At 40.5% G+C, this 18,171-nt stretch overlaps 1 protein-coding gene across 4 annotated transcripts in view; it reads right to left on the reverse strand.

The window, feature by feature from the left end:
- Window positions 1–8,087: 8,087 nt before the first annotated feature.
- stim2b (stromal interaction molecule 2b) overlaps window positions 8,088–18,171 on the reverse strand; it is a 39,840-nt gene continuing 29,756 nt past the window's right edge. For 2 of the 4 annotated variants that reach the window (XM_067524155.1, XM_067524158.1), the window contains exons 3-12: window positions 17,469–17,580; window positions 16,281–16,392; window positions 14,430–14,545; window positions 14,098–14,275; window positions 13,752–13,929; window positions 13,142–13,303; window positions 11,955–12,055; window positions 11,230–11,468; window positions 10,893–11,136; window positions 8,088–10,337 (exon numbers count right to left, since the gene is read on the reverse strand). In XM_067524155.1, coding sequence (XP_067380256.1) covers window positions 9,710–10,337; window positions 10,893–11,136; window positions 11,230–11,468; window positions 11,955–12,055; window positions 13,142–13,303; window positions 13,752–13,929; window positions 14,098–14,275; window positions 14,430–14,545; window positions 16,281–16,392; window positions 17,469–17,580 — 2,070 coding nt within the window. In that variant the 3' untranslated portion in view covers window positions 8,088–9,709. Of the gene's footprint in view, window positions 10,338–10,892; window positions 11,137–11,229; window positions 11,469–11,954; window positions 12,056–13,141; window positions 13,304–13,751; window positions 13,930–14,097; window positions 14,276–14,429; window positions 14,546–16,280; window positions 16,393–17,468; window positions 17,581–17,812; window positions 17,835–18,171 lie in introns of those variants that run through there. The other 2 variants (XM_067524157.1, XM_067524156.1) reach the window with 2 other exon arrangements.

Here is an 18,171-nt window from a genome sequence, read left to right on the forward strand (position 1 = left end):
TTTATCTTATGTGTCGTGATGCATTATTCATCAAAAAAAAAAAAAACCTGATCAAAAGTCAGTCTCCTTCATCACGTCCGCGTGTTGCACATACCTGTGTACTTTCACGTTTGTGCAGTTATCTTTCCTCGCAGCCCAAGCTGAAGATATACAGTAGAAACTTCATCTTTTCTGTTTTATCCTGCACTGGGGTTCCTGCACTGTCACCACCGAGCTCAAAGGGGGAATCTGTGACTTGATAAGTCCGGGTAACATCAAGGAGAAGCGATGTTTTATTCATTGGCACAAAGCTCCTGAATTCACTCAAATCAAATTCGCCGCCTTTGTTTGAAAGATCAAACTTGAGGTTTGGCACATATAGAAATGATTGGATTTCTTAGACTTATAAAATCAAAAGAGAAGGAGGAGGAGGGACAAGGTTATGAGCGCTGGAGAGCACAGGGTGAAGTTTTGAGGGAGCTTAATGAGAATCGATAAACTTTTAAATAATGTGAAAATTAGCTAAATAGCTGAAAATGTTTTCTCCTCTACAAATCTTCTCATACAGGGTGCCTTTCATTCTTCTGCTTTTGCTTTTAGTTTTTCACACAATCTTCTCCAGCGTTGGCTCTCCATAAGTCTGCCGCTCTCACATTCGGGTGACCTTGGCACCCTGCTGATTCACTTGTTTTGTTGTGATTCTTTCATCCTGTGTGTTTCTCTCTCACGCCGCTATCTTTTCAGATTTGGTTTTTCTATCCATCTTCTCTCCCACTCTGATCTCCCGCTGTCAAAGAAATTCAAATGGTTTTTGAGCGGCACACATCGAGGTCAGATGTGGTTTGCAAAAAAAATGTGGATTTCTTTTACTGTTAAATTGGACAATAGCGTAATTGCCCAAAAGGTTTTGTCTCACGATAAGTGCTCAATAAACTCGAGCTGAGCCCTGCAGGAATTAAAAATGATTAGAAGTGAGTTTTTATTAGGCACATTTGAGTTTCATCTCATCTGCTCAATTTTCCTCTTTATTTTCTTGCACTTTCTTTTGTTCCTGTTTAATCTTCTGTCTTGTTTCACTGTGTTTCATCAACTAAAGTAAATTAAACTAAACCCCTAGACTCACTTCACGTAACACAGCAGCGACTTCGAGTGTCAGCTGGGCTCCTAATGTGATCCAGGTCACTGCAGCAATGTCACAGAGTTAGTGTTGTGGAGTTCTCTATACAACAACATATATGATAATTAGAACTGCAGCTCCAGTTGGCTTTTTATAGAGCAAAATGTTCCCACAGCCTGCTTGTTTAAACATTTTATTTATATCTTTGCATCGCAAAAAAAAATCATAGAGGCTGGATCTAGACATTGAATAATGTAATCTTCTGTATACCTACCTATTGTACTGTATAAACAGTATTTTTACTGCAATGCAGTATATTTATTTATTGTGAAGACACAAACATTAAGAGTACACTAAAGCTTAGATTTTCTAGATGGATCATATTTTTTTTAATACCAATTTTAATGTGGTGCTTTTTCATAAAGTGCGGGAATTGGTGTCTTTGCTACAGTATTAATGTTCTATACTAAATTGATTCAATCTTTAAAAACAAAATCTGCTAAGGTTTAGGGCCGACCTAAGATTGCAGTTTCTAGATTTGGGATGTACTGCATATCATAAGTGTGGAGTTATCCTCCCATATAAAATGATTCCATAGGTTGGTTGTGCAAAAATATTTTATTATCATCCCTAGATTGTTGAAGCTACAGTATGTACTTTTTTTTTTTTGCCAAAACTGCATATCCTAGCATCTAATCACAGTTTGAAACAGAATACTTTACAACAAATGCTATAGTTAAATTTTGAAAGTCAATAAAGTGCTTATTTTAACTAAAACCATTTGAAGTTTAAGGGGGAACTTCACATTTCAGCTTGGTTTCTATGGTTTTATCTTAGGGTGTTAATGTACATTAACGCCTTTAAGCATTCCTCTGATATTCTGATATTCCTCCCCTATAATAAAATATTTCTCTACTTCTAGCTGAAAAACTCCTCCAGATGACATCACCTGGAGGAGTTTTCTCATTGCTAGGAGTTCACATGATGTCAACTGGGAAACTCTGGAAAAGCAGGTGGACCATGAGTACAAACTCCATAGTGTGAGCAAGAATATATCATAATCTGAACTGAAGGTGTGGTCAGTCGAGCGGAAGCTTAACGATAACAATTTCCTTTTGTCTTCCCCCTCTCCACCCTTATCTGATATGGCATCTTTCAGCATCTAATTGACTGAAATAACTTGATGCAGGTAATCAGCAGTGGCTGGTTGGAAAACAAGCAGAGCAGGGGTCTTTCAGGACCACTGATGTATGGCACATGTCCTGCCACGAGGGGCACAAATCAAGAAAACAGGCTTGTATCAAACATGCTATTTTCTGGAAATGAATGTGCTTTTAGTACAGGGATAAGTCATTGCTCAACCTACTTGTTTATTTTGCACTTCAAACACTTGAGTTAAAAACTTTATTTTGTAACTATTTTTAATAGTTTTTTAAAATAAAAACATGCTTGTGCAGTTTTCTTAATACAGACTCCCTTGTATCTAGAAGTTACTGAGAATCAGTGTTACCAGTTACAAGACTTGATAAGGCTTCTTGAAAAGTTTCACTGACTCTCACCTTTTTTGTGTAGTTTTCAACAGGTCCTTCAGCCTAAAAGATCCTTATACACATTAACCCTCACATCTGATACAACTCCTAAGAGCAATAATAAAGAAACATGTTTAAGGTTATGCAGCATGTTTAGCTTTAGGGAAAGATCATAGTTTGGGTTAAATTAAGGGCCGTGTTAAAGGCGAAAGTTTTTCTTAATTGTGGATGCTGTACTGACTCGTCAGTGCTTCATCCACTGGCATTTCTTTCAGCCCGTGTTGGGAGACACTGAGCTTCGCTCTGAGCGGACTTGTCCTTGTTAATCTAATAGGTGCTGCAGCCCATCACTCAGTGCCGTGTCACATCTCTGAGACCTCGGCACCAACTTTGTTTGGACTTCATTTTGTGACATAGTGTTGACGATAACAACAAGGTAATTGCCTCAGATAAGACGCTGACACCTATTAGAATAGCCATACTCCAGGGCCAGTAGTTGATAGTTGGTTGAGGCTTTCTCTGTATCTTTTGTGTCGTCAATCCTAGAGCCTGACAGTAACTATCAAACATAACTTTAGGTGACAAGGAAAAACACTACAATTAGGACTCAGTTTGTGGTGAATGACTACAGTTTGCCCGACTTGATGCATGTAGGAGCAGAAGGAGAGCAGAGAAAATGGATGTATGAAGCAAAGGGGCGTTCGCGCGGAGTCGGGTTTTCTTGCTGAAATAAAATGTGAATGTTAGTGTGTTTTTTAAATGTGGTGCAAACTCCCAATTTAAATATTAATGATTCATCTGTTTTCCTGTTTACAGTATATAGCAACTCTGTTAGCCATAAGGCTGCACTCAAACTGTCAGATAGAAAATATGTTGAAAATTACAGAGTGCAGAGAAGGCAGACAATATATTTGTGAGTAACAAAAAACATAAAGGTGCAAAATAAGTTAGTGACAGGTGAAAGCTTAATTACTATGTAATAAAATGTTTTAAATGTGTTTGCTTATGTTTTGACTTTGTCTGATTACACCTTTACAGCAGACATAACGCCCCATTTTTTGTGCTTCGGAAAATTCAACACTTTAATTCAGTGTTTAAGAGGTCAAACCGAGTCATGTGCAGGTGGTAAATTAGAAGTAACTGGGGAGAAAACATCGGAGCTTGTGGGCTTATCCTGCTTGTTTGTTTCAGCTGATGGATGTGGAGGACCGATGTTCTGCTGATGTGATTGCTGTGATGCAAATCTGATTACTCTGTTCAAACACAAATCAATCAGAGCTGTGTCATTTAAGTCAAAAGACATTTAGATGGCTCCAAACATATTTTTTGTATGATTTGTTCGTTCATATGAATGAGGCCTTTGATTTATTTGATCTGCTTTAGGGCAGACAAATGAAACTAATAATTGCTTAATAAAGAGATACGTGCAGCTCTTAAATATTTTTAGGAGCGATTTTAATCACCCTATCTTTGATAGGAATTGAAGATGAAATTAAAGCTGAGCATTTTTTTTTCCAGTTCCCTCTTCTGTGAGTTACATTGAATAGTGGTGTGAGCTGTCTCAGTAAAGTGTCCAATTTGATGAGATTATAGTCACTAAACAGAGAATTTGTTGGATAATCATGTAAACTGAAATGATTGACTGAAAAGGATTCGTCACTGTCGGTTTTCATTCTGTTGTTGGTGATACAGGCTGATTCTCTCAGATTTAGTCCCCAAAGTAGTGGTGATGCCTAATTTTTACTTGGTCACAATATTGTTAAACAAAGTATATTTCTTGATTTTTTTTTTTTTTTTTTTTTTTTTAAATCTAAATAATTAATAAAAAACGAGCAGCCCATAAATTTGTGTCTGCATGCACTGTCCTCAGTGCCTGTGCACCAACTGTGTATGTACTACTGTGTTTGCTCGCTTCATATGTCAAAGGTTTGTAACATTTTAGCATCCTTCATGTGAAGCTGTCACACAACCCGTTGTAATATTTCATGTTATGCATTCAAACCCATTGTTCCTGTTGCTAGTATTCAGATTTCCCATCATGTTTTGTAGTGCATGTTAGCATGTTAGTATCCTTATACTCACAGACATAAAGATAATAGCTAATATAATGTAAACGTTCACTATATCTTTGCCTTTGTTTTGGCCTGCAGCTGCTACAGTAAGTGCTCCACAATGTTTACTAGCTAGCCTGTCTGCTGCCCAGGTAGGATTTGATGGGTTCATCTGGCTATTTGTTTTTTTTTTGTTTTTTTTTTTGGTGAAAACAACTTTCTGCTGCACTTGAAATTGAGTTTGAGTGAAATTGTAGGCAAACACTTAAGTGTTTTTAAAGGTGCCCTCACTCTAGAGCATCCACAGTGAGTTGGTGGAGCCTTTGCAGAGATCATACATCATTGTTCTTTGATACCGGAGCTCTTTAGAGGTTTTTTTTTTTTTTTTCAGATAGGCTGCGTCAGCCACTGGAATCACACTAAACTGATCTGTAGAGCATCAGAGTTGCAGGATATGTTACTACAATCAGCGCTTTGCATTAGACATAGTTATTTTTTATCTTATATTATACACATGCTACAGTGTGCTGCTCTGGTTACACCTCTATGGTGAAGACTGAAAGATGTCTTATATCCTTTATTGTTCAAACCCAAGCTCTTTCTGAGGTAACACTGCTAAACCTCTATTTTGGCTCAGCTCTTGCAGGCGCAGGAACATCGGTCGTGACTGAAATGGCTTCATTATTCCTCAAACTGGCTGCAGGTCTCCCCGGCAGAGTTTTGGGGTAGAAACAATCATTTTCACCGAGCGCGACGGGTGCCAGAGCCGACTTTGTCTTCCCAGTGTGGGTAAACATGGCAGTTATCAACATGGACTAGCCTGGGCTGCTTAGGACAACTCCCTGCTGCTGTTTATTATAATGAATTTGAATGTGCATGTCTGCAGCTCCTGTTTTCTCTCTAAGTTTGGCAAACTGATTCTTCAGCATCATTTCTTTATTAACTTCACTCTTTAGTTATAATTTTGTTTCTCTAATGGTCTCTCTTCTTTATTACTGCCCTTTTATACAGTACCTCATTCCTGCTCTGCTTCCAGCCCTAAAAACATTCAACCTTTTCTTATTTATTTATTTATTTTTGCACATGAATAAGGTAGACAGCAAGCCCCAGTGGGTCACAGTGCATTAAGCACACTAATAAACCTATTCTGCTGCAGTGGAATGGGATCCAAACGAGAGCACAGAGAGGGTGGTAAATGATGAGGATAAAGAAAGGAGAGAGCCTGATTTTGACAGAGAGGAGTGGTTGTCTGAGTCTGGTTGCGTAAAAGCCTCACTGATACGCTCTTCACTACTTGTGCCTTAAAGCCTTCTGTCTATTCATTACCTTTTTAGCAGTGTTCATTAAAGGGAGAAGTCTTCTGCCATCACTTTCTGGATCACTTTCTGGTCCTACACGGCTCCTCTGTCTGAACATTAGCGTCATTGTGGGGCCAGTTACATCACTGCAGTGCCGTTCGGGGCCATAAATATCCACAACGTGTCCCCAACCTGCAGTGGTCCTGCGAGGAAAGATGAGGAGCTGAGAAGAGGAAAACAGGAAAAGAATGTGGGCCAAAGTAGCAGCTGAATGCAGTTTGAAATGAGCTGCTCTGTAAACGTGTTGGTTGCAGACTGAGTAGCTTTATGATTGTGGTACTGCAATGCATCTGCGATTCATAATTCAGCAACAGTTCTGTAACAATAGGTAATAAATGAGTAAGGCACTCACACTGAGTCGTGCACTACTTTAAATCAGGAGGAGGCAAATGACTGCAAGTTCAATCCTGTTTCAAAGCAATTTGGGAACGATTCATTAATAAAGTAATGAGTGTTCAGCCTCGCAGATACAGTGTCAAAGAAGTACTCAACCGATTATCGTCTGACACATTATCTATAGTGTCAGTCCAAAAGTATATGGACAGCCAAACACAGAAACGTGACCGCAATAATCTATGCACTTTTATAGGAGTAGTTTGCAGGTCATGCTGCAAGATTTCCAGCAAATGCTGTATGTACCATAGCACTGAACTATATGTACTATTACAGCTTAAAATGTTCCCATCTTCCTAAAATGATCTGGGATTATAAGACTTTTAAGAAACACAAAATAGTCAAAGGAAACACTTCTTTAGGAGGAATTAAAATATTCCATTGACATCCACTGAGCATACTGTAGATGGCAAATTAAAAGGCCAGAATATCTGTCCACATACTATTAGCCATACAATATTACTGTTATTGTCAGTGGTTCAGATATTAAAGAGAGATTTGTTAGGTCCGTGTTGGTTGCTCAACTGTTTCCTGGCACGCACTCAAGAATTAGTGCACATTTGTTGTGTGTGTACTTGGCAAATACAGTGCTATGCTTTTGTGCTCTGATTTTCAATTTGAAGCTTTTGAATGCCACTTATAAACTGCACAATTTCTTAATTCACTGTAATTGTTTTTTAAATGCTTTTTAAGAAATGTTGTTTCACTGGATGATGACATTAGATGCAAATGTACCAGTATATAAGTAGACAATGATATTGATTCCTTTAGCTGCTGTCCTCCATGTCATTCTGACCTCACAAAATGTTTCTAAATGTCTTTCCTTTATATTTATAATGTTAAATGAACGCTCTTTTTATTTAATTCCTGATCATGTTGTTTGTGATGGAGCTGAGGACAGATTTCTATCCTTGTGCCATAGGTGGAGCCGTAAAGTTGTTGGAATTTGAACAAGTCTGACTCTATGGTGCTCACCAACATGGATTGTGTGTGTCCCACAGTCAGGGAGTGGCTGATCAGGTTGTTTTCATCTGATGCTCTGCTGACACCATGTGGCCCCCACTATAAGTGCACCCTGCAATTGTGGGCCGCTGTGAAAGCCTGGGATTTGTTGCTGTGTACAGTATTGCCCAAACAGCACATTCATCATCAGCAGACGTCCCTGCTCCTTTCCCGGTGTGCAGAGACTCATCACATTCACTTTATATTGATAAAGCAATCATGCACACTTTTCCCTGTGTTTCACAGCAGCAGAGGTGGAGATATCTGGACTTTACATCCTTTCTTTTGGCTTAAGCCCAAAAATCCTCCTACATTTCCTGATGGCATGTCTTGTTAGACCTCCCACATACTGTAAATGCCCAGCTACAAATCCCCTGCTTGTGTGGTTATGTTTAAAATGTGTAGCGTCTGCAGATTGACTCAAACGTGATGAGATCTTTGAGACGAGGGGTAGGTTTGCAGATAGCACTGCCACAAAAGCCATCAATGTAAGATTTGAGAAGTGCCCCTTTGAAAATATCCTGCAAATGCTCATCCACTTGCTCAGTGACAGCTGTTACTGTAGATATTTAATCAACTGCAATAATATTGATGGGCTTTTTCCGTGCGTTTAACCAAAATAAGTGTGAAACATGGCAGCAAACATAACTAAAAAGTCCCTGGTGCCTCCATTTTTTATTAATTCTTCTACAGTATACAAATATTCACACACAAAATGTTCTCAAAAACCCTAATATTTTGTAAACATTCATGTTACCCATGTCTTGCAGTTATACTCTGTGTCCTTCATTGTGTGCTGTATTGTTTACAACTTTCCAAATATATATATTTTTTCTTTAAAAACAGATGCCACTGGATCCTTGTGTTATCTAGTTGTCCTGTCACCCAGAAACACCTCGTACATGGCATCACCCCCTTCGCATCGCCGCGTTAAGCTGCAGCAGTGACAGCCAGGTCCAGGATGAAGGGAAGAAGGCAGAAATCACAGTGTGAAGCAGGAGCTCTTGACATCAATATGCTCGGCGCAGGCCCAGAGGTGAGAAACAGGACCGTATTGCATGGGTCGACTTCGAGCTTAGTGTATGGTAGGGGGCGGGTCTTGGTGTATCAATCAGATCTGAATCAAATAGTTTATCCCTTGTGTTTGTCTTTACACAAAGCCTTGAAACACAGATGGTACAGGCGACATCATCACAGTACAATAGAGACAGTGAAGTCAATTACAGAAAAAACTTTTTTTTTCTTTTTTTTTTTTTTTTTTTTTTTTTGAGGAAAAAAAAATTACATTCCTGCAGTTGTCTTGAACTTCCTGGCACTCAAGTATCCCTAAATACGCTGTAAATGTGGCCTTCCACCCACAGAAAAAAAACATTTGACCAGAATCTGGTAGTGACACCAAGTTTTCGAAAGGGGACAGAGGGATTTAAGACAAAAAAACTGGACATAGTATGTTGATATGGCTACAGAATGCAGTTAATCAAGTAATAAGGGAGTGCTAGATTACAGGGGAAATGACTGGTGTGGTTTATTCTGCGTATTCAATAAACCTTCTTCACTAAGAGCAGTTCATTAGAACCCCCACCAATATAAATCTATTTAAAAGACATAACAATGTGAAAGTGGCATTGAAGGCACATCAGATAATGGAAGAATTCTGGCTCTGGCATTAAATGCTGCGCCTTCACTGTCGCTGCCCGTGTTTTCCTCTCATCAGCGGACCTTTCCCAAAATACTAGGAAAGCAGTAGTGCAACAAACTTTTAGCAGGTTTTTTTTTTTTTGTAATTTTCTCAAAGGAAATTAATCAAGTACATGAGTTTATGAAAGGAAGTCTTATGACCATTTAATTTTCATGGATGTTACTGATGTGCTGCTGTCATTAAATACTTCTGTAGGAGACCTAAAAAAATGAAACCCTAGACATAAGGTGCATGAAAACAAATGTATGGACGGCACCTTTAGACTTTTTGGTTTGAACTCAAAATAACATAAACAGAAGATTTTGACAGTCATGTATTTTGGCTTTCTGAATGGCATCTAGTATGACCTTTGACCTTTCATTGACTCTTTCCAGATTTCTCTATGAGGCTATGAGTGAACTAAAGACAATAATGAAAAAATAAGGCTATCAGTCCGGAGCACCCAGACTGAGCTACATTCCGTCTTTGATGACAAAAGAAGAAAATAAGAGAGAAAATGCAATGTTTTAGCTTAAGTGATGTCCATTTAGTTTAGTATTAGGTCTAAAACAAGGATTTATTTATGACTCATTTTGCAAATTTTATTTTTTCTTCTTAAATAGGTTTTTAATTTTAGAGGAGGAGCGCTTGATTTTCTCTCCATTGTCGCTGGAGTCCTGGGACGAGGCGCTTTGGAGCTTGTAATCCCTTCCCACACTCCGGCCCTCGGAGTCCAGGGAGGTAAGAGATGGGTGACGCCCCACATTGGTCAGCATGCTCGCAGGCAGCTGTGTGAAGCTGTACGACTTCTCCAACACACCGTTGTACATGCCCTTCCCCGCTGGAGAGACGGCGTTCCCTTGTGAGAATGTTACACTTTGGGACTCAGGTATGGTGGGGGTAAGGTCGGGCGAGCCACTTTGTGCAAAAGAGTGGTGCTCCAAGGCCGGGGAAGGTGAGGTGGACGGCGGTCCGGAAGGGGTGGTGGCAGGAGTGGAAGGGAGAGGAGGAGGAGTGGAGTCCCTGAGGCTGCTGCTGCTGCTGCTGCTGCTGATGTGGGTGATGGAGGTGGACTCGGGAAGCTCCACACTCTGGCTGAATAGTAGTTCTTCTCGTGAGATTCTGCGGAAGGGGGTCTCCGAGCCTGGTGTACAGGGGTTGTGCAGCTGCTTGCGGCCCAAGGAAGAGTTGATAGAGTCTGTGTCGGAGCTGCCCTCTTGAGCCGTTTCCCTGACAGAAGAGAGCACGCAAACCATGGTCACAATGTGAAGCTCATCACTACAGTTCACCAGGTAAAATAGCAGGGTTTTTGTTTTGTTTTTCATTTTAAAAACTTTAGCTTGTTTTTGATGCTAGTTATAGATTTAAGTGCTTTATGAGAATGATTTGCAACAATATCAAAAGTCTGGTCTTATAAATATGCATTATACACTACTCACAGTATGTTAGGGAAACATTTTAATAGAGAATGCTTAGTAACTAACTAAAGTTGGTAATTATTCAGAATTGAAAAATAAAATGCATCCTCTCAGGTGCTTCACTCCTCGATATGATAATTTTGGAAAGTTAAATACATGCTACCAGGTGGTTAGTGGCCACTTTTCATCTGTTTTCTTGTGTAGATTTTACCTAATGAATTGGGGAGACAAGTCCTTTTGAATTAATTAAATTAGATGTTAAGTGATTGCGCGGCTTCCAGAAGAGGTAATTCTACAGACTAAATAACACCCAGTGATACATGTTTCCATTTAACCCCAAGCTTAAAGCATCAGTGAGATGAAACACCTGTGACTCCAAACTGTAAAACCATTCCGCGGTGTTCCAGCCACAGCTACATACCCCCTCCTATCCGAGCTGAACATGATATGTTCGTCATCTGCTTCGGGGCGATAGGAGAGGGACGAGCTGGCCATGGACAGCAGGTCGGGGTCCGGCGAGATCAGAGAGGACTGTGGGGAGCTCAGCAGGCTCCGCCTGGAACGACACATGCTGCTGTTGCGTGTCAGCGGGGGCCGGATCAATGTAGTTGCTGGCAAAAGACGAGAAGGAAGAAACTTAGTTCCCTATTTGTTTCTGATCATCGTATGTTTCTGATTATCAGACCTTCTGCTGGCTCGCTTACTTGTGAACTGTGGAATGATGGGAGGCGTATCCTCGTCCAAGTCATCCACTCCTCCTGCAATGGGGTAGGGAGGCACCGACACCCTTGGCATGACCACCCAGCTGTGGTCAGAGTAGAGGCTGGCCGTCAAACTCGGCAGCCCCGAGTTATTGACAACAGGGAAACCGCAAAGTTTCTCAATCTGTTGCCAGCGGTGCAGCCGCTCCCTTAGACACGCTGTTACCTCTGACAAGGATTTCCTGAAAGGGTTTAATGCGAACAGGCTACTGTAAATTTATTGTACATGGCACAATAAAGTAATTATGTTTCTGAAAGTGATTCAAATCTTTGTGTCACACTCAGTTTCGTCCCCTGAGCTGTCAGTGGGTTTTTGTTTTACTTTAATGTAAAAAGCACTGTAATTGCCAATGATTTCTTTTTTCTGAATGCACATGACAAATGCATATGCAAAGCAATTTATCATGTGTCAGAAATGAAAATGTATCTCACTGAAATTGATGGAGGAACTTTAGGTGGACAGATGATTGCTGAAAAATCTATACTTTGTGTCATGTATTACATCAAGTATGAGCTGACTGAGCTTTGCTCATAAATGAGACAGCGGGTTACACCTCAGAGCAGCCATCAAACAAACCCTGCACTAAGCTGAATAAGTATTAAAGTAATTGTGTCTTTAAATAATGCTACAGGTGCAGATCAGGTTGTGTGCACGTGTGTATTCTTACTTTGCCTCTAGTATCTTGTGGTCCACCTCATCCAGTGATGAGCTGTGGGCGACGTGAAGAGTTCCAAAAACAGAACTTCTCTTCTTTTTTATTTTCTCTGCCTGAAAAGCAAAAAATGAGGAATGTCAGATGTTTAATTGTAATTAGTCTCTATTAAACAATTCAGATTTTACAGCCATGGCCTCAAGGTTCTCCACTGTCACTCAGAACTGACCGCAGGTTTCAGGGGGTTTCTATATGGCTGTTTACTGTAGTTCAATAGTGGAGTTTAGATTTGTATCCAATGTATTGCTTTATAAGTACTTTCAAAATGAGTAGTCAGTTCAGATCTGAGGTTGAAGGCTGTTATTTCCAGCTAAGAACAGACCAACATCCTTCACCTCACCTTCAAAATGCTGCAGTATATATTTAAGGGGGTAATACATTCTACTGTTACTAACAAATACAGCTACAGCTGCTGTAGACATGATGTTATACAATACCATTAGCTCTACAATCTAAAACTTGTAGCTTAGTAGGAAACCGACTTGAGCAGTTGCTCAATATGAGAAGTTGAATGTACTGCAGCTGTAGCTCAGTTGGCAGAGTGGTCTTCCACGAACCACATAGCTACATGTTAGTGTCCCTGGGCAAGACACTCAACCCCAAAGTTGTCCCTAGTGTCTGGTACGTGTAAGTCACTTTGGATAAAAGCATCAGCACTTGTCATTTAACTAAGTGTAATTGTACTGTTGTTTGTGACTATGATAAAACTGGGGTAGGTATAATTTTAGCATGTTTGAATTTAGTCAACGCCTGAGCAAGAAATAAAAAAATTCTGCATTGAAAATGCCTTAGAAAGTCAAATTAGCAGTAAGGAATAGACTGTACTGGGAATGCCTGACTCATCATTTTAATTAAGTTAAATATTTATATTTTTTAATAATTGAATATGTTAAACATTTTGCAAGCGGTTGCCTTCGGCGACCAACTGTGAAATCTGTGGATCAAGATCAAGCTATTTAAATGTATGCAATTCAAATGCTGAAGAATCTCAGCCAACACTAATCTTATCCCAGTAGAAATGTATATGCAGGCTGAAACCTTAAGATTCCTCTTAGCGCATCGTGTAATATGGAAACTATTGCTTAAGCTAAAAGGCCACTGCTACACGTGTACAATCCCTCAGTGAAAACACTGAAAGTTACCTCATCTTTGGCGACGCACAGCTGAAACTCGGCACTCTGCTTCTTGATGTTGTAGTACTGAACCTCCACCTCATGTGTGAGCTGAAGCCACTTCTGCAGAGCTTCAGGCACCGACCGCTCCGACTGCATCTCCTTCTCTGCTCGCTTCAGAGCCTTCCGCACCTACACGCGAGAAACGGGATACATCAAGGTCCAGGCTCGGGTCAAATGTTTTACAATGTTTGCCAGGACTTCAAATGCAGGACTCTTGCAATGAATTTCAAATGAACTGCATTTACTGCCTAGTTTCTGAACATCCTGTGTAAAAATGAGTCCATTCCTGGCTCAAGTACAAGGAGAGCACTCATTACCAACAGGAAGATATATTGGTTCTGTCTTTATTTATGAGAAGAACTAGTGGATATCTAGTGGATAAGCAGAGGAAGTGTTTTGTGTTAGGAAAAAAATTGTACATGAAATCAGTCTTTTTATTTTAACGTCACTAAGCAGCAGAAGTAGTGAATACATTTACATTCACACTCGGGGACGAACCCTTTACTGACTAGTTGGGTATGTAAATACTGGGCCACATTAGAATAGTGACTAGTCTGTTTACATGTGGTATGCCGACCTGTACAAGCTCCTCCTCGGCGTATTTGAGCCGGCTGAGCTCACACTCGGCGCCCTGTCGCAGCTCTCGGAGCCTGTGAGCCTCCTTCTTGGCTCCGTTGATCTCATCCCTCATTTTCTGCTCCAGGTTCTGTTTCTCCACAGCAACTGTCCTGTTCTCCTCCTGAGCTTTTTCCAGCCTGAGGACACAGCAGGAAACAAGAGTAATTAAAGCTGTTAGATGCAAACTAACTATTTGTGGAGTTTAAACTGATACTCTCTTAAAGGAATGTAACGCAGCAAAACTTTAGGCCTTTTATCCTCAATCTTTATATTCTGGTGTACGTGACCCAGCATTTTTCTCTTACCGACTCTGCAGGTCTATAAGGCTTTGCTCAGCGTGTTGCAGGCTTTCCAGATCCTTCATCATTTTAGAGATGTGCACCTTGCTGGACTTGTTTTGCACATAGGCAAACCAGCAGCCCCCGACACCGATCACTATGGAAACCATCAGGACAAAGTCTTTCATCCAGTTATGTTGTGGACCTGCAGAAGGAGGACAGGAGAACATTGGTGGCTTTTGAAAATCCTACACCCACCTTATCTGGCTGCCATGGTGGCAATGCAACAAACGTCATAAGCTGGTGTTTGTAGGTATTTTAATGGATGTTGATGCTCTTTGATGCCTGTGCATACTTACGGAGAGGAGGGCCAAAAAGCACAGCATCTAGCGCCTTGAGGTTTAGTTTCTGTTTATGCCGCTGGTCTAATATCTTCAGCTGCATCGACATAAATGACGGTTCATTTGCCGCTATTCTGAAATATGAAGAGAAATTATGAATACTCAGAGCGTTTGGTGTCAATTAACGGCAGTGTTTATTATCTGTGTGTGTATTTAACTCACTTGCTTTTAAATACAGAACCTGCAACTGCACCGTACAGTGACAGTATGTGGGTTATTCTGATGTACTGGTTTATTTTTGCAACCGCTATTATACACAGTAAGACTGCATTTGGAGTTGGATCATATATACATAAACGATACCTATGGGAAATATCTATCAGTGAAAAAAAAGATTTGACTGCCTGATCTTGGGACTACTGTTGCTGAAGTAAGAGAATTTTAAAATGTAAAATGTGTTTGCCATGTGGCGAGTGTGACACATTAGTTAAGAAATCTAAGTCAGCGCAAAAAAATAATGCAAAAAAACATCTGCATACACATTAAAACTCTTCATAGTGTCACTTGTGTGAAGGTGGTTTTGTGTAGTAAATCCACCTAATTACTACAGGCTGCTTTAGTCGTTTTGCTCACGCTTATTATACGGAAACTGCTGCGAGTCCTTAAAAAAACACAATTAAGCAGTGAAACACTAATGAAAACAGCTACAACAATGCTACAAATAACAGCCAACAACGCTACTTGTTGCAGTGCTGAGTTCTGGGTCTGTGCTTTATTCTTTACTGCTGCCACTTAAATGTTTATTTTTCCTCAAGTGCCATTTTCCCTTTTCTCTGTACCTCCCTCACCGTTTAGGTCCTTTTAAGTCTTGGGGTAAAAAAAAAACTAATACCTATTAAAAGAGCTGTTCCAGAGGTGTCAGACAGATGGAAATTAAAAACTGAGAGAAATATGATGGATTAAATCTTAGCTGTCTTTGACCTCAGTCCACAAGATCGGCGTCACAGAAACCCCCTAAAGAAGCACAGATACTGCACGATTGCCTGCCTGTGGCTAAAGTCTGTTCTTGTAATACCCACTCCCCCTACTGACACCCCCTCCCACCCGCTTCTGAGAAGCATCCGCAAACCACCACCATCTTAAAAAGTTGAGACAACACGGCCAGACTGTGGAAACTGAACCCCCATCCTTGTGACCTCACGTCATGAGTCAGCACCCATCAGCCCTGCGGCGTAATATCAAACCCCTTAATAACCTCTCCCCGGCCCCTCCAGCTTACTCGCACCGACCACGCAGTCTATAGCAAGTTGAATTCCACAAGGGTCTCACCAATGTCTTAATTTCTTCAGCAATTTCAGTGCTCAATTAAACATTAATGGTGCAGTACAAAGAAAATCTGGAAATGTCTTAAATATTTGGAAAAGTGTAAATGAACAAGTCATGAATTTGGTTGTATCAATTTAAGCTCATGTAATGAAAAGTGATCTAGTCTTGGAAAAAGTAAAGTGTACAAGCCTTGAGATCTTTCCTGACACAACAACTTTAAGACGCTAAGGCACAGAACCAAGTAATTCCCCTCTGTTGCCTTTTATGACCACCAGTGGGCAGCATTTAACAGAGTAATGAAAACTAAAGGTGCCTTTGGGTAGTGTAACAAAGATCATAACAGTGCTGCTGCTCATAAAAACACTTTACCATTGCCAGTGGCAGAGCTAAACAAGAAGAACTTAATTAGAGACAACTAAATGACATTTAGCACTTGGAACATGACAGAGAAGAGCAATGAACCATTTTTGTCTCGTCAGTGTTACTGCTGCAGAACAGGGATGCACAGGTCGTGCAGCACTGGCCCCTGTGACGTGCACTAACCGAGGTAAAGTGTTCCCCGTGACCCTGAACTCCCGGAAGTTCTTCTCATACTGCGGCAGCTCCACTGACTCCTTCAGCCACCACACCGTGTCCTCCACTGTCCAGTTGTGGACTGGGGAGGGGGGGAGAGAAAAGCGAGAGAAAGAGATGTCACTACTTTACTTAGTGCATGGAAATGTAGTAGAGTTGAAGTTGTCATAACATTAAGAATTGAGTACAAGTACCATAAATGGTAAACTTACAGTAGAGTAAATTAGTAGATATTTTGTACAAATATTCTATTCTTAAAACAGCAAATAGGTACAACCCATTACAACTGACTGCAAACTGATACAAAATGAATATTTTTTTTCTGGTCAGGTAACACAAACAATGCCTAAAGCAAAGACCATGAGTGTGTTCCTAAAATTATTTGACTCCACACATCTTTTCAAAGTGATAACAGAACAGTGACACGCACAGACTGAAAATGACTGATCAGGTTGTTGTGTTTGAAGACAACCCACCCCCCTAAAGCAAAGGCCAGGATGTTTGTTTTGTGCAGAGTGTGTTTATTTCAAATGGTAAGTAAACACGAGTGTGTGCTTAAAAACTTCTGGTAACTGCCCCCACCCCACCCCCCCTTAGCCCGCAAATACGAGAAGAAGTGGAGGAAGCATAACTTTTTGAAGATGTAACAGCTGCAATAAAGCTACTAAGCTCATGTGTCATTTTTAGGAATCAAAAATAACAAAAAGCATTTTCCAATGAGAAGCCTGATAACTACAACAGCAGTTACAAATTCTGATAACAACTACTACACATGGTTTCCTCAACCAAATACACTTTTAAACATGAATGAGTGTTTGCTGACTACTTTTGTTTCCTTTCTTCCATATTCTCCACGCACAATATCAGACCACACTTTATTCAGGGCAAATACAACCTGAATAGAGTAGAAATAGAGTAGAATAGAAATATAACCTGAGTATTGTTCATATAATGTGCTGACAAATCAGCAAGGGTTTGTTAAAATCATGTCTGTGAAGATGACTTCTCACCTGCTAGTTCACAGAAACCACACCTGAGTCATGTGAGTTTGTTTTATCTGTTATTATTCCTCTTCTGGCTTCATTGTGTCTTTCTCTCCTTCTAACTCCGTCTCTTTTTCTGAACTTGTTGCAGGGACACTTTAATTCTTTGCTTTACCTTCGGAGATCTTCCAGGCCTTCCACAGTTCTTCCACGGTGATGTGCTGGTCTTCACGGTGCAAGTTGCTGTGTTTGTTGGTTTGCTGCTGCTTCATGTCTTCTATTATAAACTAGGAAATGGAGAGAGGGCATATTGATGTTTGCATCCTCTTCACACACACCATAATAAAAATGTTTTTGTAGCAGTAGATTACAGAATACTGTATTAAAATGAGTTATTTCCGCTAACACAATCGAGAGATACAGATGTGCCCGTGTGTGTGTGAGTGTCCATGTGTGGTTTTTACAGAGAGCTTTAGAGAGTTGGCTTTGCCTAAAAGTCTGGCTTTAGATCTCACACACACTCTTTTCATGCTCTTTCTTCCTTTTAGGGACTTGGAGAAGAGAAAGAGCCCCGTGCTGGAGGCACAACTTCCACCTGTGTGTGTTTCCACATTTCCGCCTGTCCTCCTTTGGTAGCTCAGCAATGAAAGCCCCTGCAGACAAAGGCATAGCACACAAAACCAGGAAAGGAGTCCCAGAACACCCGTAGCATTAACAAGGATTGTGGCTGACTACCAAACACTTCAAAGCATTCATCTTGGAGCACTATGTTTATGTGTGTGGCATTGGCATCAACATCAAATCTCTGCCTAATTCATACAGCCTACCTGCTTTTGATATCTAATTAGCCCGTGATATTACAGCAGTAAACTGAATCA

The sequence above is a fragment of the Channa argus genome, chromosome 12 (genome assembly GCF_033026475.1).
Source record: "Channa argus isolate prfri chromosome 12, Channa argus male v1.0, whole genome shotgun sequence".
Taxonomy (NCBI): Eukaryota; Metazoa; Chordata; class Actinopteri; order Anabantiformes; family Channidae; genus Channa; species Channa argus.